The 21,996-nt window shown below is 43.7% G+C and overlaps 1 protein-coding gene across 2 annotated transcripts in view; it reads left to right on the forward strand.

The window, feature by feature from the left end:
* The window catches only part of CACNA1D (calcium voltage-gated channel subunit alpha1 D), a 1,248,477-nt gene that overhangs the window by 535,785 nt on the left and 690,696 nt on the right, over positions 1–21,996 (forward strand). For both annotated transcript variants that reach the window (XM_069206436.1, XM_069206437.1), the window contains exon 4: positions 15,826–15,965. In XM_069206436.1, the coding sequence (XP_069062537.1) occupies positions 15,826–15,965 (140 nt within the window). The remainder of the gene's footprint in view (positions 1–15,825; positions 15,966–21,996) is intronic.

Consider the following 21,996-nt stretch of genomic DNA (forward strand, 5'->3'; position numbering starts at 1 on the left):
TTGACTCTAGAGAACAGTCCTTGAACACAATAAAAACATTAAAGGTTGCTAAATGGAAGAGATGGATAGCCAACTTCTTATACCAAATGTAAGCCTTATGTATAGCAGTGTAAGGTTATAGCCTCAGATCGGCTGTCAACACCACCCATGTGTTTATTGTAGTCTGAAATTTGCACAGGTTTGCACACTTCAGCAACCTGACCCCAAATAGTCACAGGTGAAGCATTTGCATCATGGATGGTCGTCAGCATGTAGACATCCCTCCTGTCTGCAGATTTCACAGCTAGCAGTTCATCACTACGTAAGGCACTCCACTGTCCCCTCTCAAGTTTTTTTCCAAACAAGTTCCTTTGGATAACCTTTATGGTTAGAGCAGACTGTGCCACAAGCAACAGTGTCCACTTTGAACAATTCCCTCAACAATTGTACACCAGTGTAGAAGTGTAAAAGTTAAAAATGGTGACCTTAGTTAAAAAGTTCTTTACCAAGCTCCCACACAATTTTCTTACTAACTCCGAAAGTGGATGGACACCAGGGAGTCAATAGTGGAATCCCTACCAGTGTAGACCTGGAAATTATACCCTGTACTACACTTAGAGAGCATTACTGCCTGAAAATCAAACATCCCTTTAACACTTGTTCACAGCTATTTCTTTCTCTGGAACATAGATCTCTGAAAGTTGATCTACAAAGTGATCAAGGACAGGCTAAATCTTAAAAAGACAGTCACAATCAGGGCGATCTTGTGGCAATGCTAGAGCATTATCAAAAAAATGCAGCATCCGAAGCAGAAGGAAATACCGATCACGACTCGTGATTGCAGGAAATATGGTTGTTGTTATTAAGGGACTGGTAGACCAATATGAAGACAGTGACGGCTTCCTTATCAAGCCCATCAAAAAAGTTAAACCCAAGAGCTTCTTCAACTCCTCCAGTTTTGTTCGAATCCACCAGATAACTCTAGAGCGGGTCTTAAGTCTGGCACTGTTGTCCCTCAAATACTGCTCATCATACAAATTGGTCTGCTCAACAATCTCACCTAAAAATACATCGGCCATAAGCAACTGAAAGAAATTTATAGGCAAAAAGTTTTCAGTATTTACTTTACACCCTGTGGCACAACTAAAGGCAGGCAACGTCGACTGCACCATGTTTGGGGAACCCAGATTTCAGCTCTTCCACTGGGAGACCAGTCCAGATGCCTCTTGTTGCAATGTCAGCACATCAGTGCCCTTCTCTAAAACAGGCACTTCATCTGCACTGAGAGTGACTTCATCAGATGATTCCTCTTGGAGAAAAAATTGTCAGAATCTTGCACTTCCTCCTGTGACTCAGATACAGTCTCATAATCATAGTCAGAGGAAGATTTAAAAAGCATGCCAACAACCTGCTGAGTGGTCATCTTGCAGCTAGCCATCATCCATACTAATAAAAGTAACTTGACAAATAAGTCAACAAAAACCAACACTGTGTAAAATAAGTAATAAATAAAGTGTGGCTTTGTCACAAAGACCTATATGCTCAAAAACGATACCACTCACTTTCCAGAGATAGCTAGGCTCACCAGCACCTACTCTGCACTGACACCACAAGCATCAACAACATCCCACTAAAATTTCAAATGAAAAAGAGCTTTAAGAAGCAAACCTCAGGGGAGGGGGCTTTGCCTCCACCCACACATTGGTTACCTTGAGTACAGTATTTGATTGTGCTGCCATTGAGAAACAGTGGTTGTTGTACTCCTGTTGGCTCTTAAAGGCAGTTTGGTCACCTAAAAAAATAGTAATGAAGTGGTTGTTAACAATTGGAAGACTCATCTACCAGGCTTTAGCAGTGGCTAATAATATTGCTATGGCGTCATGAAATGGTCACTGTGTGCATTAACTACAGCATGGACCATGTTTTTAGTGATAGGCTAATCCTATTGGCAAATAGACCTTCTTTATAAGAATGTTTCCACTTTAAAATGGGTGTGGCAGCCACCGTAATGCTGCAAAAGCTTCTGTGCATGTTTTTTCAGCCACGTTTATGTCAGTGCTGTGCAGAATAAGCTGTTTGTTCTGCCCTCCCATCACGCCACTTTGACGGACACACCAGTTGCTCAGCCTCAACAGTCTCATGTCGATTCTTCCTCCTGCACCAACCCACTGTCTCAGTTCACTCTCCCCAACTGCAGCAGCCTGCACATGGCTAGCTTGAAACGAGACAGTTTAAAAGTGCAGTGCACATTGTGTCTGCGAAAGGACAGCAGCACAGATTTGGCAAATAGATAACAGCTTAGCCACTTTTGAGTTGCAAGCAAATATATCAATTTTACGATTAAACAATCCTGTTATTTATTTGCCAAATCTGTGCTGCTGTCCTTTGGCAGACACAGTGTGCACTGTACTTTTAAACCGTCCCCTCTGCACCCTGCCAATTCTGCTCACTAGTGTTCGCGAAAGATCTTCATAAGTGGTGAAGGTAATACCTCTCACAAATTCCAGCGAGCAAAACGAGTGAAGAGTCTTCTTGTAGGTGGTTTTAAGGAGTGGGCTTCTCTCAAGATTTTTTTTTTTAAATGGGGTCAAAGTTGCTAAAACACCATAGGCCCTCAAGGGGCATTTGTGAAATATTCCAGTAATTTCAAAGTGCATGAGAGAAGCCTAGTTTTTCCTAGGAGTAGCACTCATTTCTTCAAACGTCCTAAGTCTGAAATTACTATCACTATGCCACGGTCTGCATTTTTTCATAGATGGGCCTCTTTTGTAAAGGATTACATACAATGGGGGTTATTCCAACTTTGGAGGAGGTGGTAATCCGTCCCAAATGTGACGGATTTACCACCAGCCGTATTACGAGTTCCATAGGATATAATGGACTCGTAATACGGCTGGTGGTATATCCGTCACTTTACCGTCACTTTTGGGACGGATTACCACTTCCTCCAAAGTTGGAATAACCCCCAATATGCTAGTGCCAGAATTTTGCTATGGGTACTCCACCCAATAGTCATGTGTACCTACAAAAATTACCTCCGGTATAAAGGAGTCAGAATTTCGCCATTGGACCCCCTATATAAAATGAGTACAAGGTCTCTTATGACAAGAACTATCTCAAATGTCAGATTCGTCATTTTGCTATAGATGCACACCATATGCTAAGAAGTATGTGCAGTGTGTCAGAGCATGCATTCTGTCATGGGTAGCACCTTCCAATTGTATGCATAGTACCCTCATCCATAACAGAAGAATAACCTCCAGTATGCCAGACTGGCAGTACACTTGCAAGCACAACACATATACACTCAAATACAAACATGCATTGCTACACATACATATTCTCTCACACACACTCATTTGTTCACATACTCATGGCCTCATGTACAAGAGGACTGTGTAGCCGAAGCATCACTTTTTATGATGCTCCGTGGCACAGGCCTCTCAATCATATCTATGAGGTGACGCAAAGCCACCCTGCGTGGCTTTGCATGGCCTCATAGATATGGAGTTTACACTGCCTTGACTTACTCTATGTCAAGGAGGCATTCCATGCGCGTTGCGGTGGGTTTTCCCATGTAACACGCATGGATTTTTACATATTCTCAGATTTACAAGGAACTGTAAACCTGAGAATATGTCACAACTGTGCGCCACCCCAGGGGAGGAGTAACGAGAAGAAATAACTATTTATCCTCGTATTTTCCTCTTTCTATGTGTGCTGTGTTCCGCAGCACACATAGAAAGAGGAAAATGCCTCCATTGATTGTTTTTGTGCAGGAAACCAGGGTGCAAGGGTGCCTGCCGTGGTGCTAGGCACCAATTTGTGCTTTGAGGCAGGCAGAAAGTACAGGAATGTGCCGTATTTCATTAATACCAGGCATTCCGGCCCTTTCTCTTTGACACAGAGCAGTGCAGCAGGAAGCCTTGCGACGCTGCCCTGCACCAAAACGTTGTATATGAGGCCCACAGTCCCATACACCCATTCTCATATCTTTCGCACTCTTTCATACATTTGTATGCTGTCGTACTCACACAAACACATGCTGCCACTCACACTCCAATTAGTCAAATGTGCTTTTATTGCATTGAAAAGGCGTGCACTGTTGCTGCCCCCGCTCTACCTGTCTTGCCTTCTAGTGAAGCTTAGTAAAAACGTTTTCTCTATACACTATCCAGGAATCATATCATATGGGCTTGTCAATGCTTGTTACAAGTATGATGTGAATGAAAAAGTGCACTTCCTTAAAATAGCTGTACAGGGTTTATATTTGGTTTCACATGTGTTTCAAGCAGCAACACTATTAACTAATCCACTTTTAAAAAATGAGTATCACATTATTCAACTGATCTTATGAAATGCTTGACTCCTTTGGCAAACATGTTTTTTAATTCAGTAACACTTTGCATTTTGGGATTTTCAGACCAAAATTAAAATGTCAAAAAAGTGACCAGTGTGCATGTGTGAGTTCAGGGTGAGTAGCGAAAGTGATGGGTGAACTGCAGGAGTGACTGGTGAGCGCTTCGGGAGAGGAGCTAGTGCACAGTAAGTGGTGTGTCCCAGTGAGTTCTGGCAGACTCTTGTGGGTGTGCAGTCGCGAGTGGGCTGCGTAAGTGATGGGTGAGTGGAGTGCCTGTGTGAGTGCAGGCTGGGTGGTGTACTTGTGTGACTGCAGGGTGAGAGAAGGGAGTGCAGGCTGAGTAGTGTGAGTCCAGGGTGAGTGATGTGCCTGCTTGAGTGCTGTGTGTGCAGGGTGAGTGATGTGCCTATATGAGTGAAGGATGAGCTGTTTGAGTGACCAGAGTGCCTATGTGAGTGCATATGAGAGTAGGGTGAGAGGCATGAGTGCAGGGTGAGTGAGTGCCCTTTTGAGTTTGGGTGTGGGTGAAAGTGCAGAGGGAGAAGAATAAATGTATGGTGAGTGATGTGCTTGTTTAAGATTGAGTGCAGGGTGAGTGATGGGACTGCAGGGTGAGCGGTGACAGTGACAAGTGAGTGGAGTGCCATGTGAGTGCAGGGTGAGTGGTGTGATCGCGTTAGTGCAGGGAAAAAGGAGGATCAAGGGCATGGGTGCATGGTGAGCAGTGCAAGTGCTGTGGGATCCTTATGAGTGCAGCCTGAGCTTGAAAGTGAAGGGTGAGCGGTGAGAATGATGGGTGAGTTGTCTGATTGCAGGAGGCATTCCGAGGCACTCTGAGTAACTCAATATGTTATCCACGGTTGGGTTTCAGACATAATTTAAACTATTGCTATTATGGCATCAATCAGGGAAGGAGTGTGGAGGAAATAAATGATTTGCGGATCCTGCAACAAACTTTCAGCCTCTTTATATGCCTTTTGGGTTGCCACCTTTTCAAGAGGACAATACTGGCCATTTGTTGTTGTTTTAAGAGTCTACAAGCCCCGTAAGTAATACTAAAATGGAGCAAAGTTGTATGTATTCATTTGTAAGATGATTTTCCTGCCCATGTTTAATTATTAGTCAAGGATCGTCAAAGCAGCTCTAGAACACATTTAAAAGTGCTTTCTGTTTATATTTGCAGCCTGAAGTGTGCACAGATAAAGGCTAAAAATACAGGCTTTAGGTGATTTTGCTTAGTTTTGTACCTGTCAGGAAATCAAAAAAGTGGGTTGCCGGTAGAAAACCAGACAATTGGCAACCCTACATGCCTAGTGTTACTTTTTAGCAAATGCCTTCATTCTCTAACAGGCAGCAAAAGCATTTAACAAATGAAGGGAATAGGCAGAGTGGGGACTCAGGGGGTAGTGGAAGAAGTGAAAAACAAAAGTCTTGTTAGCATGTAATTGGTTTTAAAGTCCGTGAAATGCTCAGATGAGGATGAGATAAGATTTCAGCCACTGCCCATACTGTCCACAGCAGCTCAAGCTCTGTGCGTGTGTCCTGAAGCTGCACCAGCTCGGGCTGGTTATGCACAAAGTGCTTTGTGGTGTTGTTATTGGCTATAGGATGACGGGGAAATTTTCAAAAAGATGACCCGTTGTAGTGCAGCAACTAAAGTTGCTGTGGTGCATTGCATCAACAAAAGAGTCAATATCAGTGCCATATTTACTGAGATAGGACACAGAGTTTCTCTCCCCCAGCACTGCCACACTTTAGGCTGTCATGCGCCAAGGCGCATACTCTTGCACCATAGTGCAAGGGTGTGTACTCTGTCAGGCATAGGTTTTGTGCTTAAAGAGGAACCTTTCCAGTACAAAGCGTGAGTTTTCTATCCAACTTTATGTGTGTACTGTAGAGCGCAGCACATATGCAAAGTTTGAAAAGTATGGAGAAATTAGAATGTTTGTCCTCAATTAAGCTTGCCTCAAGGATGCGTAAGGTTTTGATGCCAATCCCTGTTTACATTTGTTAGTAGATATGGATTTATGCCAAAACTGCATGGGAATGCCCATGTACCACCTGTGTATCTCTCCTTTGACACGAAGTTGCACAGAGTAATGCTCAGGTTTGCCCAACTTTCCAACGAAAATCCATCTGCGCCAGAACGGGCCCAGGGCCCAGTTTTTCTGCCCAAACTTCAATAAAATCGGTAGGGATTAAGTATGACTGGAAAGACCTTCAATCGTTAAGGACCGGCACTCATAATATGTGTATCGGTACTATAGACCCCAGGAGCTCGGAACATTTATGTTGATTCTGTCAGTGGTCTCCACGACTGACCTTGGATAAATCAGTCAAGCAAGAAACTAATAAATGTTTATTCTTTTTGGTCAATTGTCGTTCTTTAATAGGTCATAAATTTGATATATATCTATTATATATTAGAACAGACTAAACCTACGCTGGTTTGCCTGACGGAAACCTGATTACATGAAGGATCAGCCTTTGATGTAGCATTAGCATTACCGAAAGGATACCAAATATGCAGACTTCGTAGAGTCGCTAACAGAGGTGGCGGTATTGCTTTAATCTACAAGGAAGATCTAACATTCAGATTATAGGGTGTGAGAGTATGTATTTTTCTATCACTCTGAATCCTCAATTTACCCTTTCAGGTGCCTTGGTTTATCGTCCTCTGGGTTCCATGGAAAATTTCCTGCCAGAGATGGCAGAGAATATAGCAGAGTTGAGCTGTACGAAACCTAACTTTACGCTATTAGGTGATTTTAATATCCATGTTGAGGAGACAGATAGTTCGACAACTAAATCTCTGATCGCAGATGTTAGAGGACGGTTCTGACCATCAGGACTGCCCTGATTTTTCGATTTTTGACCACCTGGTTTTTGACTGTTTACTGTGAGGAAGCCTCCTATGAGGTGACTCCCGCACAATAAACACATGGTAAAATGGACTGCGCGTGTTTACCGCTGGTGTCGCCGTGCTAAGGAAAGGCTGCTGTGGCGCAGCAAGGCAGGAGGCCCCAGGCAGGTTACATGTGATCAAGTGTGCGCATGGATGTGCACCCATGTGAGGGCTGTGGGAGGAGGATTCCTAGTGTGCGCAGCCCTAGTACTGCGCTTAGATAGTCCTGGTGCAGGAGGAACTATGCAGAGTGGGTGGTGACCTGGAGTAGGTCTCATGAGAGGGGTGTATACATGTGAGGGAGAGTCAGGGTGCTTACTGTCTTTTCACTGTAGGGACACCCAGTTCAATGCCAATGTCAGGGTGCTTAAGGTATTTGCATTGGGGAGATACTCCATTGAATGTCAATGGGAAAGGAGGGCCTAGGGTGCAACTCCAGTTCTCTGGGGTCCACCGAGACCAGAGTCACACCAAAGTACACTGTAACCTGTAAGAAAAGAATGATGCAGTAGGTTACAGGAGCATAGTTGTACAACTTATGGGTCATCCAGGGATGTCATATTTATCTGCCTCAGCTCAGGATTAGGGCCAATTACTGCTCTGTCCAGTTGCTGGAGCAGGGCCTAGCATCAATCAGCCAGCTGTCATTCAGTGCCAGGAGCAGGCTGGAGAAGCCCTGCGAGGAATGTCAGGTAGGAGGGGCTGAGACTTTCAGAGCACATGTGGCAACTAACTCCTGGAGGATGCCATCTTGAGCTATCCCAGAAGACTGTGCAAGAAGGAGGGGAATGGGAGCAAGGAAGTGATGTGGCACATCTGGATAGGCCAGAGGTGCAGACCTGCTGGACACTTCCGCCCCCACTTAAAAGGTCCTGCACAGGGGAGAGCTCTCTCTCTTGGCTGTGCTTCACTGTTGGACACTGGGACTGCAGACGGGCGTCATGGGCAACTGGAAGGAAGAAACTCCTGACTGCCCATGGGGCAGGGACTCTGCCCCTGAAGGATCCCAGGCCAGCGAGGTGAATGCCAGGGCCATGCAAGCTGGCCCCCTTACCCCCCCAGAGGACTAGTTGGGGGAAGGACTGGGCTAGCGCAAGGAGAGCGCGCTGCCCAGAAGGAAAAGAGGGAACCCAGAGGAAAGAGTGGCGCAGGAGTCAGTGGGACTGGCTCCGAGGATCTGGGACCCTTCCAGGCCAGGAGGCCTAAGGAGAGTACTCCTGGTGGCAAGGGCTTGTCACCAGGAGCGGAACGACACAAGAATGAAGAAAATCGGCCCTTGGGGGCCCGAGATATCACAGGACAAAGAATGGCGACCTTTTACCTTTGTGAAAGCAGCTACGAAGCGCGTGGAGCTCTGCAGCTGCTTGAGACTGTGCCCCCAGGGTGGGCCAGGGCCTGGGGGCTGCCCAGGAGAAAGAGGAGCAAGGGGGGTGCCGTCGCACTCCCCCTCGCAGAAGAGAAAGGGACCCCAGACCCCATCCCGGGGCCCCGTGAAGCCTGGTCCCTTGGAGGTTTAAGAAGGGGGGGCGCCGTCGCGCACCCCCCTGCCGCTGTGGAAAGGGGACCCCGGACCCCATCCCGGGGCCCCCTGCGGCGAAGACAAGCCGGGGAGCGCCGTCGCGCTCCCCGTGAAGAAAGGGTGAATGGGGGGGGCGCCGTCGCGCACCCCCCAGCAGAAGGGAAGTCGGGGAGCGCCGTCGCGCTCCCCGTGAAGAGAGTCCAAAGGGGCCCCAGACCCCATCCCGGGGCCCCGAGAAGAGGCGGGAATGGGGGTGCCCCGTCTCGCACCACCAGCCGAAGAAAAGTCGGGGAGCGCCGTTGCGCTCCCCGTGAATATGGATGGAGGGGCCCCGGACCCCATCCCGGGGCCCCGCGCAGAAGAGGGCCTGGGGGAGCGCCGTCGCGCTCCCCCCTACGAAGGAGAGGGGCCCCGGACCCCATCCCGGGGCCCCGAGAACTGGAGGACTCCGGGGATCGCCGTCGCGCTCCCTGTCGTGGAGAGGAGGGGCCCCGGACCCCATCCCGGGGCCCCGACGACGCCAGGAGGAAGGGGGAGTGCCGCTGCACTCCCCCGAGCGGCCACCAGCATCCACGAGTCTGCCCGCTGGAGCGGGCAGACTCCAAATCAGCTGGCCGGCTCCCGCGGCAGCACCCGGAGGTGCTGGCCGTGCGGGGAGCCGGCGGGGGCGGCCAGGGGTGGGCTCCCTGAGCCGCCCTCCAACGAAGGATCCGCTTTTTAGTGCAGGGGGTGTCCGGGTGGGACCGGCACCCCCAAAATAAAAAGGAAAAGAAGAACAGAAAAGGAATCGCGGCTCTCCCCTCTCAGCGGGAGAGCCGCTAATCATTTATGCAGCCGCCCCAGCATGCTTTGCGGGGCTGGGGCTGCTTATTGAGCCCCTAAAACGCCTGTGGTGGTCCCAGGGAGATGGGGGCCACCACCAACGAGAACTGTGAGACAGGGGGAGCTGCAGGAGCAGCGCAGCCTCCCCCCAACATCTGTTGGTGTCCCCACCCTAGGTAGGGTGGGACACCTGGGAGATAACCCCTCCAGGGTTGGATGGATATTTGAAGCACAAGCTTCAGTGAACTTTTGTTCTGGTTTGTGCACGGGTGCTTATCATAGGTGTAGGTTGGTATGGCCCCATGTATTCTACTGTTATTTTATGTTTAAATAAGAGTAATCCAAAAGTAATCTCAAAGTAATCAAAAGTAATCTAAAAGTAATCTTGATGGTTAGAAGGCTAGAATTTGGTCTCTTATGTTCCCTGATTATGCTAATTTGAATAATGATACTGACAGTCACATCTTGGCAGGATGAAAGTATTTATTCACAAATGTAGGTGTCATCATTGCACTGTACTGTTGAATACTGTCAGAATGTTCAAATGACGCAAAGGGGGGCACTGGGATTGTTGTTTTGCCATGTGGGTTGTTGGATTATATTCTCCCTTAAGGAGACCTGAACGATTACATACTGTTGGTCCAGAGTGATTTCATCACTTTGTATATATTTGTAGATTGTTGCATAGTATTGAGTAGTGTGTGTGAATAATAAATGTACTTTTGCTTCATCAAAAGAAAAAGCACAGACTGGATATTCATTTATTAAGAGTCATGCTTGCGTGCTTGTGAATGCGGATTACTAGCCCACACCACCTCCCTTGAGTAAGCCTTGGACTGCTCTGCAACGCTACCCTATGAGAGTCAAGCGCTACAATGGGGTGTTTGGTTCCCAGTGGCGGTCGGACTCGTTACTTGTGCAGGCCACACAACTAATGACCCACCTTCCAACAGCAGATATGAAGGCGCTTGGTTTAATACAATTGATAAAGGGTCCCACACATAATAAGGGGCATACTATTGACTTGGTTTTCTCAAACATTAAAGAGTTAATACATATGGCTTCATATCCTTTGGCCTGGTCTGACCATTTTCTGCTAAGATTGGAATTAACTATACCAAGACATAAGAAATTGGTGCATATTATGATCCCACCCTCCAGGTGCTGGCATAAGCTTAATGCTGATGCCTGGATTCACACCCTTGAAAGGAATCAACCATCTAACCAAAATAATGTCATGGATCTGTCAAAATCCTTTGACACCTGGATTGTGAACAGTTTAGATGCACTTTTACAACTATCCACCAGGGGAAGGGAATGTGGTAGACAGAATTCTCCCTGGTTTACGGCACATTTGCTGCATTTCAAAAGAGAATGCAGGAAATGGGAAAGGAGATGGAAGAAGTCACATTCTGAATCTTTAAAGCATGAATACAAAAAAGCTATTCGGATTTATCATACTGAAATTAAATCCGATCAAACCAGATATTATATAGAAAAGATCGAATAGGCAGCTAATTCAATTAAACAGATCTTTCGCGTTCTCAATGACATCACTCAGCCCCAAGAGAATAAGGTACTTCTGGATGCATCCCAGGAACATGTCAATAATCTTGCATCATATTTCCAACAAAAAGTGCTAGATATATATTTAACCTTTCCTGACATCATAAACCAGAGACAGAAGGGTTCTAAACAAAAATCAGAGTACACTACTTTCTTATCAGTTTTCCCTCCGATATCAGAGGATGCTGTAAAAAAATACCTTCAAGCTATTAAATCAGGATCACCTCTGGATTCAGCCCCTCCCCAGGTACTACTACCAGGCGAACCTGTGACAGTTCCTTTAATTACAAATGCTATTAATCTTTCAATGACTGTTGGTATAGTGCCGAAGCAATGGAAACATGCCATTGTCAAGCCACTGCTGAAGAAGCCCAATCTTGACCCAGAACTTCTTAGCTATAGGCCTATTTCACTATTGCTGATTCTGTCTAAAATAGCTGAAAAACATGTTCAAACTCAACTGTCTATTTTTCTGAAGCCAATAACATTCTACATGCTACTCAGATGGGCTTCTGACCATTACATGGGACAGAGACTGCGTTAATTGCTGTTACTGAAGAAGTGAAAAAGCAACTAGATAGGGGCATAGAAACAACTATTATTCTAGACCTCAGTGCCGCTTTTGATACAGTAGACTTGGACATAATAATGAATAGGATACAAGATATTGGACTATCTGGGGCAGCTCTAGACTGGATCAATTCATTTGTTAAAGATAGGTCTTTTCAGGTCCTAGCTGGGTCATATTTCTCAGATCATATTGAGAGCAGATGCGGAGTTCCACAGGGGTCTCCTCTTAGCCCCACTCTATTTAATATTTACATGCTACCATTGGCAGATATAATCCAGCCCTTTGGGCTAACTTTGGTGTCTTATGCAGATGACACACAACTCGTTATATCTCTTTCATGGGATTCCTGTTCTATAGAGTCAGCATTTTGTCTGAAGGCATCATGGATGACTGGGAGTAAACTTTAATTGAATGACAATAAAACAGAGGTGATGATCTTTGGACAACAAGTGAAGCCCATCATGAATCCCTCCTTGATTGATGAAATTGTTTTTTTACCCCCACCTAAAGATCTTATTAAAAGTGTGGGGGTCTGGCTCGATCCACAACTGTCAGTGGCCAAGCAAGCAAACAAAATAGTTGCTTTCTCCTTTGGCCTTCTTACATTGTTGAGGAAGATCTTTACCATCCTATTGCTCACAGCCAGAAGAATAATTGCACAGGCATTAATTGGTTCCCGAATTGATTATGGGAATGTGGTGTTCATGGGCACCCCTGGCTATGTCATTAAAATATTGCAGAGAGTCCAAAATGCCTCCGCACACCTGGTGCTGAATATTCCTAAACAGGAATCCTTTAAAGCTGGAATTTCATCATTGCACTGGCTGCCAGTAGATAAGAGGATACAGTTTAGAACATTATGCCATATGCATAGAGCTTTGCATAATCGAGGTCTGGAAATGCTGAGGTCATTAGCGTCCTTTTATATCCCCAATAGATCACTTAGATCTTCATCAGCATACCTGGCAGTTATTCCTAAAGTGAAGAAAGCCAGATGGGGGAAGCTCTCTGGCATATAAGGGGGCAAGGTTGTGGAATTTACTGCCGACTAGCATACGAGCAATGAGCCATGAACTATCTTTCCGCAAGGCCCTCAAGACATGGCTGTTGAGGGTCTGAACTTCAATTTATTTTTGCTGGATGCTTTTGCTTCAAGTTTGAGCGCTGAGAGGCCTTTCGGCAGTTACGCGCTATATAGATTCAAATAACATAACATAACATTTGCGTTGGAAAGTGAATACCACCACAGCAATTTGCGCAGGGCTTTCATTATTAAAGCATCGCTTACCCCGTACATAGTGTTAGCAAATATTGGCTCTTATAGTTAACTTGGAAGCTTCAGCAAACCATGACAATTTAATGTCACTTACAACCCTTAAATATGGATAATCGTTAACCTGTTCAATGGTGGGAGACTCGGTCGTCCACATTAGGCCAGGTTCACAGCTACCAATTGCATTATTTTGGTTTTGGCTGGATTAATCTGGAGACAGTTTTCCCGGTTATAGTGATGCAGTCAGTTCAGTTGTCTGTGAAGAGCCAGCCTTTTGTGTCATTAATTGAATAACTATTCAGCACGTGCCAGATGAGTTCCCGACGTGGGGGTACTCCATCCTCTTGATGGGGCAAGCCAGCCATCATTATAGAACATTGGAAGTCAATATACATTTCTGCTTTAGATCATTCGCCGTTTTAATTTTTGGAATACAACTATTGTCGTTTGACAATTTTACTTGCTCACGGGTAGAACGTAAGGTCTCGTCATACCTCATGAAAGTCATTTTGTCTAAACACGATTCCAGCCAATTTTGTCAAAGGCCGTAGAATACTCATGAAACAAACAAAAAGATTGGCACTACTGCCCTCTAGTGCTTGTTTCCCAAGTTGGGACTATAAAGGTATCTTATCGGCAAAGTTTGGCCCTGAAACCTGTTTGAATTTGTAATATCCGTTCAGAAACCCAGTGTACGAGTTTTTGTAATACCAGTTTGTCAAAGCGATTAACAAGGTAAACTTATCAATCATTTCCAATGTCTGTGTTGAGGCAAACCTATGGTTTATGTTTGTAACAGCTTTTGCCAAGCTTTAAGACTAAAGGGCCCTGCCTGCACAACCGAGGGCTGGCTCAATCTCAGCTGAACGCAACTAGAGTTTATATTTATTTAGGAATTGAGCTCCCATACTTCCTTGTACATTTGTTAGTGCTTGCTAACACCCCCATCGTATTAAAGATATACTTGTTTTCCTCAAACAAACTTGTTGTACACGTAAGTTTATTTAACGCTTATCAGCTCAATCCTGATTGGTGAAGTAGGGACGTGAATATCGTTTTACAAAGTATACATTTGAACTATTATAACTGTCAGCCTACCGTTTCACTGTTCTGAAGTTCACAGTTTTCTCCACACACATAGGGGCATATTTATACTTGTTTTGTGCCGAATTAGCGTCATTTTGTTTTACGCTAGCCTACCCTTTGCACCGGCTTGCATCATTCCATCAATATGGTGCCCAGCTGGTGCTCAGAAATGGGGCAAGCTGATGCTAAACTTTTTGGTGCAAAACTGCGTTAGTGCAGTTTTGCACCAAAAAAGTATAAACCAGGGCAATAGTTTTGTTGCCTGGTTCCTTTTCTAACAATAGTTGGGCCGTATCACGATGGGCTTTAGTGGCGCAGTGCAGAGCTGAGCGTCTGTTTTATGAACCTCTATTGTGTACAGTTCCTTGATTTTAGACACTGCAGCTCAGAAACAGTGGGCAAAACCTACCTCTTTAGGTTTCTGAAAGGTGCTGTCTGAAAATAATCCACTAAGAGAAATTTCAAGTTAAATAAATTCATCCTTTGTAGGCACATGAAACAGGCGCTCTGCTCTGACATGCACCCGGAAAGCTCATAATGAAATGGCCCTGGTACTGAACTATGCGCCATATTAATGGGCAAGTGTCGCAGAGCAGTGCAGCAAGTCACCTAGCTGGGCTGCATCGCAGGGAAACGGCAGTAATAAACCGTATTTATCCCAATACAAAACATTCCTGTCCTTTCCCCGTCGCTGACATGCAATAGCCTGCCTAGTGTCAACACAGGCCCTCCTCCGTTGCATGCAGGATTTGTTTTGTGAAGAAAAGGGGACCTTCCTGCACAAAACAGTCCCCAGAGGCATATTCCTCTATGTGGGCTGAAAAATGCAGCACACATAGAAAGAGGAAGTAACAAGGAGAAATAAAGATATTTCTTCTTGTTTCGCCTCCCCTGGGAAGGTGTAGCATTTAGGGGCATTCCCAAGGTTTACCAATTTTGGCAAATCGGGGAATGAGTCACAATCCATGGGACTTGTGTTGGAACACCCATGTACAGCCCATGGAAAGACTCCCTGGGCAGAGTGACACAACGCAGCGATGTGCACTGTGTTGCTTTACTTGAGATTTATGGAGTCACTCAGGTCCATGCAAGGTGGCCTTGCATGTCTTCATAAATCTTATCTTGGCCTTGCGTCGTACTCGCAGCATGTTGCATCATAAATATGCCCCTATATGTTTCAAATAGATAGAAACCAAGTGCTCATCATTAAAAAGTGGTGAGCAGCACACAGAAGGCCTGATTCATAAATGTAAACTTATACTTTTGTGTAAATGTACTTTATTTTTACTCTTCACAAACTCTGAGTTGATTGTAAGTTTACAACTGACTGCAGAGACTTTACAGTCGGTGCAGAGAACCAATGGGAAGAACCCTTAAATTTGACATTCCTGCAAAAATATTTTCTCAGTCTGTTTAAATGTTGATTGGAGTATGTTGTTGACTTCAAATTTCTAGTTATTGGCTCCCAGATATTAACCGTTTTCACCAGTAGAGCACAGAGTTAGAATGTTTCATCATTCCTAATGTGGTGATTAGAAGTTGTCGATATTTATTGGATTGAACTGTGTGTTATTCACAGATCACTGCTGCATAAAAAGACATGCATCTTTAGATAGCATTGGTAGTTATAGAAAGCACAAAATATTGGTGTATTAACTGCATGATCATTAGTTTCCCATGCCATGTTTAATGATTATTGTTTTGTCGTTTTTCGTTCTAATGTTTTTCTCTTTCTTTTTTATAGGAAAAAGTAGAATATGCCTTCCTAATAGTTTTTACAATTGAAACATTTTTAAAAATCATTGCCTATGGGTTACTGATGCATCCCAATGCATACGTACGAAATGGATGGAATTTACTGGATTTTGTGATTGTAATAGTAGGGTAAGTAAACTACACTTTAGAATACGTGTATTACACTATTATTTTCAGTTTCTGTGTTTATTATGTATTTTATGTGCTTCCATTGTGTCCCAAATTTAATGAAATTTTGCTTTGACCTAAAACTTTTAATTGTTGCCTCTCTTTCTATCTTTTCAATAAACCTTTTCTTACCTTCCAACCACTGCTTGTCTCTTGTCTCTGAAGATAGCCAATTATATATTGCATTCTTGTCTGCCTTAATATCTGTCGTGTTATTGCTCCAATTAACCACATCTCATTACATAGACCATAAATTTTTTTCTGTTAAATCAGATGTGTGCAACCTAACACTACATCATCTCTTGTAGCTATCCATTCAACCTACCAACCATTTGCAGGAGCTCATACACCCCCACTTATCAACGCACATAACTCCTGTTCATTTTTTGTATATTAGAGAAACTAGAGTAAGTGCATGGGCTTGTTTCTTTGAGAGAATTTGACTAATCTAAATAACCAAAAACATTTGGCTTAACCGCTAACCTTGGTTTCCAGAGTAGCCTGATACTTACATAAAGCACTTCAACGTTTCATCCAGGGTACTGCCAGGTAATAAACACTGTACATATGCAATTTTATGTTAAATGCAGTTACAATACAATACTATGAAAGCAACTGTACCTGCATGGGACTAACTAAATAGTCACTCCACTTTGAACATTCGGCTTCTGAGGTAAGTTATTCATCTACCATAAGATGTATAGTTTGGAGTAATAATCATTTGATCTTTGGCATTATAAGTTACTTATTCACACGTGGCCACTCTCATTAATTCAACAAGCCATTCATGTGACCTGATATAGTTACCCTTGTCCAGTTCCTCGGAATAGATGGCTTAGCTACAGCCAAAGCTGCTGGTAGCGACCTGAGAACGTGATCGTTTAGGCTTGGTATTTCCAACATGTCATGCAGAAGTCCTAGAGGTCCAATAAAGATAATAATATGAATAATAGTTGTACATAATGTTTACCAATGACACTGCCCAGTAGTCTGCAGTGGGGAGTATTGGAAGGCAGATTATCGGTAGAGGTAAGTACACACCTACCACTAGCAATAAGTCTATAAACACAATGTTAGGTCCAGTCATGGTCTCAAAACATCAGCCCCTGGCTCAACCCCTGGTAGCTTGGCAACAAGCAAGCAGTCTTATCTTAGCAGTCAGGTATGTAAGGCATTTAAATACATCAATACAGTAAATAAGTGAGACACAACACACAATAAAAACCCTACACCAATTTATATATATAGGAAATATTTTTAGCTTTAAAATGACACCAAAACAACAGAAATCCACAATACGGAACCAGAGATATGAATTTTTAAAGATTAAAAGTAAAACTAGTGCTGAGAAGCAAATAGCGCACTGGACTGGGATGCAGTGAAGAGTTCCAGCTGCCCACACTGTAATACTTTATAAACTTACTTCAGGAAGTGTTTCTTGATGCAGGAAAGTGGTCCAGAACCCCAATCCAAGGTTGCTGCTTATGGAAATGTTGAGACTACAGTTTTCACATTGCACCTGGCCAAATCCTGTCCAGCTGGGCTCTTCTGGCAGGAGTTGATGCAGGTGACTCTTTGCAGCTCCTTTATACCTGTCGCTTACAGGGAGTCCACTCCTGAATCCTTTAAAACCCAACAGAGGCACACCCCTGACCAGTAAGATACAGGATGCCACCCAAAAGCATGACAGCTTCCTCCAATGTGTGGCATTTTCGTGTCCCATGAAGCACTGCACTTTAATATCCAAGATGGCTGATTTTCCTCAAAAGGAGCAAGACCTAGTTAACCCAACCTACTGGTGTGGCTCATTTCCATTAACTCTACCCTTCCAGACCATATGCAAATTCCTTTTGTGGTCCTGCTATTCAATCTGTGGGGTATGGGGTGAGACGGCAGACATGTATGGCATTCCTTTCTGTTCTGCTACCTTTGATGCCCAGTTTGATGCACCCAGTCCCTTCCTGGCCTGGCCTGGCCTGGCCTGGCCTCTGCAGCTGCAGACCTCCCTCATCAGATAACCTCTGCCTGGTTAGCAGAGCATGCTAAAAGGATGACTTTCCAATAGTAAGTCAGGACTTTAGTAAATGAATTAGATCACATTGTGAGAGGCTGTACTGCTAGCAATAAAAGTGAGGGACAAGACATGCCTTGTGCAATATGACAGGTGACCAGAACCTATTCAGAATCTTAAATAGGAACATTTCAGAGTTGTCAATGATTACCTCATATAGTTCTGAGACTGCCTCTTTAAAATTCTTCCAAGGTCACATGGGATTTCACTGTGGGAAATTCTCTTATTGCAATGAGAGAAGGTCTCAGCCTGAGTTGTAGCAATGGGATAAGTGTTTCTTTTCTAAAGTGGGTATTTTGCAAGCTAAATGCATCACATACCATGTGAAGTGACTTGTGAAAGCCATAATCCAATGGCTGATCTAACTTAAAAGTCCACTGAAAAGCCCAATGAACCCTTTGTATTGCTTTATTAACAATTAAAATACCAGCATTGTTCACTTACAGCTCTCCGAGTATGAAGCATAGCTCTTAGTGCCATATGCACAAATTTGAGGGATGGTGATTACCTAATTGCGATTTTCTGTGAATCGCAATTAGGAAATTGCTATTCGTAATACTTGAAACTCATTGAGTTTAATTTAGGAATACCTAGTTAGTCACAAATCAACCCTACTAATGAATATTAGTGAGGTAAGTTCCAAGTTGCAATCCATTAGGAATTGCAGCCATCTCAGGGATGGTGCCCTGCTGGAATCAGCAAACCACCATCTCTGTGACTGTTTTTTGATAAAGCCTTCTTTTTTTTATCAGGCAGACCATTTTCCTTAAAGGACAACGGGATGTGTTACAAAAAATAAAATGAAACATTTGGGTTTCAAGAAATAAAATAAAACATTTAAGTTTCATTTTTAAGAATAGGCAGTGGTCCTTTGGGCTCTGGTGCAAATAGGCACTTCAAGGCCAGCTATGCCAAGCTCCTCATATACGTGAACTCCCACGGGACTCATTCTGCTCTGTAAATGTTGAAACAAATTTTCCTAAGAGCAGGCAGTCAAGCATAATGACACACCACATTTCTTTGACCTATTAGGTGAGGGATTCTTAGCTCCTGCTACTGGATGTGAACCACTACTACTAACCACCCTAGCCTACCCAGTTATGTTTAAGCATTTCTCATTCCGATACTGTAAGGGTAGTCTCCTGAAGCAGAATTTTTTTTCAATTTTACATTGTTGTTGCCAAGATAAGGTAGCACATTCTTCCTCTTGATATAACGTGTTTACATAAATTGATATGTCTAGTGGGGTTCTGTTATGTGTTGCCACATGTGTGGCATTTCTGAGTAATGTGTGTGACATTTAAGAGAGCACATATAGAAATAAATGCTTATCAGGCCCATCTGCATCTAATCTGAATTTGGATAGGCGTGAGAAGAGGTGACAAAGTAATGTCTAACGGTGGATACCATGCATGAGGAAAATAAGGGGTGGCGCTGGGTTGGCCAAGAGAGCGTAAGGTGATATAAGAGGGAAAGTTGCCAAAGAGCTTTAAGACATCTATGACATCTGTGAATAGGAGGTGAAGGGTAGTCAGTTAGACTGACTTTCTCATGACAAAGCCCAACAGCAGCCAGTAAGCCTAGATAGCTTTCTGTTGGTAAGAGAAACAGGGCAAGTAATCATCACTAGTTAGTACCTCAACTGCGACTAGTGTTGGATCAAGACATGCGTGGTACCCTATAACAACCGTACCAAAAGATGTAAATATGCAAATGTTACTTCTTGATAGAATTCACACTTGGACTCAATCACAAGATGGAAGAAGGAGTGTGTGTGTTAACACATAAAGAATGCGTTTTCAAAACTGTGGTTGTGCAGAGCATATTCACCAGTATCGGGCCTAGCATAAAACATGAAAATATTGAGCAACAGAGCATAGTAGTTTGTAGAAATTTAAGCTGGCAAATAACCATCAATAAGAGCAAAGGATAGTACTGTAAGTCTCCCAGGTGGTGTTCCGAATGTTTAGGTGTCACAGGAATAAGCTTCAGTGAAGGTGTGACTTGAATCTGGCATCTGTCATTTAGCAAAGTTTAAATGATCTGATAGAGTTCTATGTTGTCTGAGATCCTAGCCCGCAATGTACCTGTTGCTGCCTTTTCAAAGCAACATTTGTTCGGAGTCATTTGTGAGCTCACCGGGCAGCCACGGATTGACTCCCATGTTTTTTGTCACCAAAACTAGGGTGTCTGAAAAATCGTCTTTAGCTCCTGTTTTAGAAAATCCATATCATGACCATCTGGTTATGTAGACTGAATTTTATGTCCTGTTCTTTCAGCTGGGGATACAGGCCAATAATTGTTTTTTTTTAGATTCATGTCAAACGACTAATCTGCAGATTTATGAATTGATTGGTTTTCAAACCAAAACCATCCCCCTTATTTCTTGCCCTTTGAATTCAACCATGTTGGTGTTGTAGTAGGCATGCAATTATTATAGACTGGGGTTTACTAAAGTCCGACTGATTGCAGAGTAGTATGCAATGGGACCTTTGGAATTCCAGGTATATTGTTAATTTAGAATGTTTACCCTTTTCTGGGATCGCTTAAGGCTAATCTTTTCTGGCTGTGAGCGATCTTCTAAGGCTGGCACTTTCTGTTTTAGGAACGATATCTCCTAGCACCAGTCAGGTTCCCATTCGATCCAATCGTTTCTTTTCAGACTCAAGAGGGTGATAAAAGGGGGGCTGCCATTGGTTTGACCTCATACCTGACACTTTGATTTTCACCATACCAGTTTCTGAGCCAAAGAATGGTGTTTGTTCAAAATAGTGTCTACTGCTGTTTCAGTCATTTTGTGTTCTGTGCGGTTAGGTCCCACTATCGCCTCTGACAAGAGTTATGCATATGTTCCTGTTTTATTGAAGTTAATCAAGTCATTAGCACTCCTACGAGGGGCTAACTTCATGAGCATTATTTGTATTAATAATGTTCAAGGTCTTCCATGCATAGCTTTCACATGCAGTTTGGTTCATAAAAGTGAGGTATGTTGATGAGGGGTCACGAAGACATTAATGTGGGATCAGCTGGGTGTCTCTGCCAGCAGGTAGGAGCACTTAGGCCATATAAAGTGATGAAAAACTCAAAGTCAAAGAGGTGGGCAATTTGGCCAAATATCTTCCTTACAATCAATCAAATGCTAGTATACAAACAATAATATTAGCTCACATCAAAACTGATTGAGTGGTGAGGTCCATTAGAGAACAGTTGCCTGGAGTTATATTGTGATAAGCAAACAATGATTTTTCTCCTTGCTCTCTTCTTTTAGAACTTTCTGTAAAAGCTAGCATGCACATCTGTTTAGGAGTCGTTACCTGGTACTGTAATGCATTGTGGGTTTCTAAAGGCATTTAGGGCCCGTTGCCTGACTCAGAAGAGTGTGGTGGTAGAGTAGCACAAAGATCTCACTGCGTGCCGCCTGGAGAGCTGTGGCCCTGTGCAGCACCCACTCATTCTTACACAAATCTTCCAGGGAATATGACCTGGCCTCAATTCCATTACAATCAACCTCACTAACAAATGACTGGTGGTTCTTAATCGTGCTGATGTTGAGCTAGGAAGTCTGGAAAGTAGTATATTTTGTCCACAGGGACAATAATACTTACAAGGGTATCACTATCCAATATTTCATTTGACTTAGGAGGTGTAGCTCATAAGCCAATGTATCAGCAAAATTTGAAACACAATTCTGTAGCATTAGGTTTTAGTTCAAAGTAGATAAAAGAGATTATGCACAGGGGACATGAATTAGCTGACATTCAGTCGAGATGCCGGAGACAGTCAGTAGGGAATGTTGACAGGCAATTCTTTAGGTGGAAAAAGGGGAAATTAAGCCTTCTTAGGATTTAATTTTAGGAAGGGTGTGGTTTTGCAAAGATAGGTTTTAGAAAAAGCTGTTTTTAAGACATTGATATCATCTCA

This window comes from Pleurodeles waltl, chromosome 9 (genome assembly GCF_031143425.1).
Source record: "Pleurodeles waltl isolate 20211129_DDA chromosome 9, aPleWal1.hap1.20221129, whole genome shotgun sequence".
NCBI lineage: Eukaryota > Metazoa > Chordata > Amphibia > Caudata > Salamandridae > Pleurodeles > Pleurodeles waltl.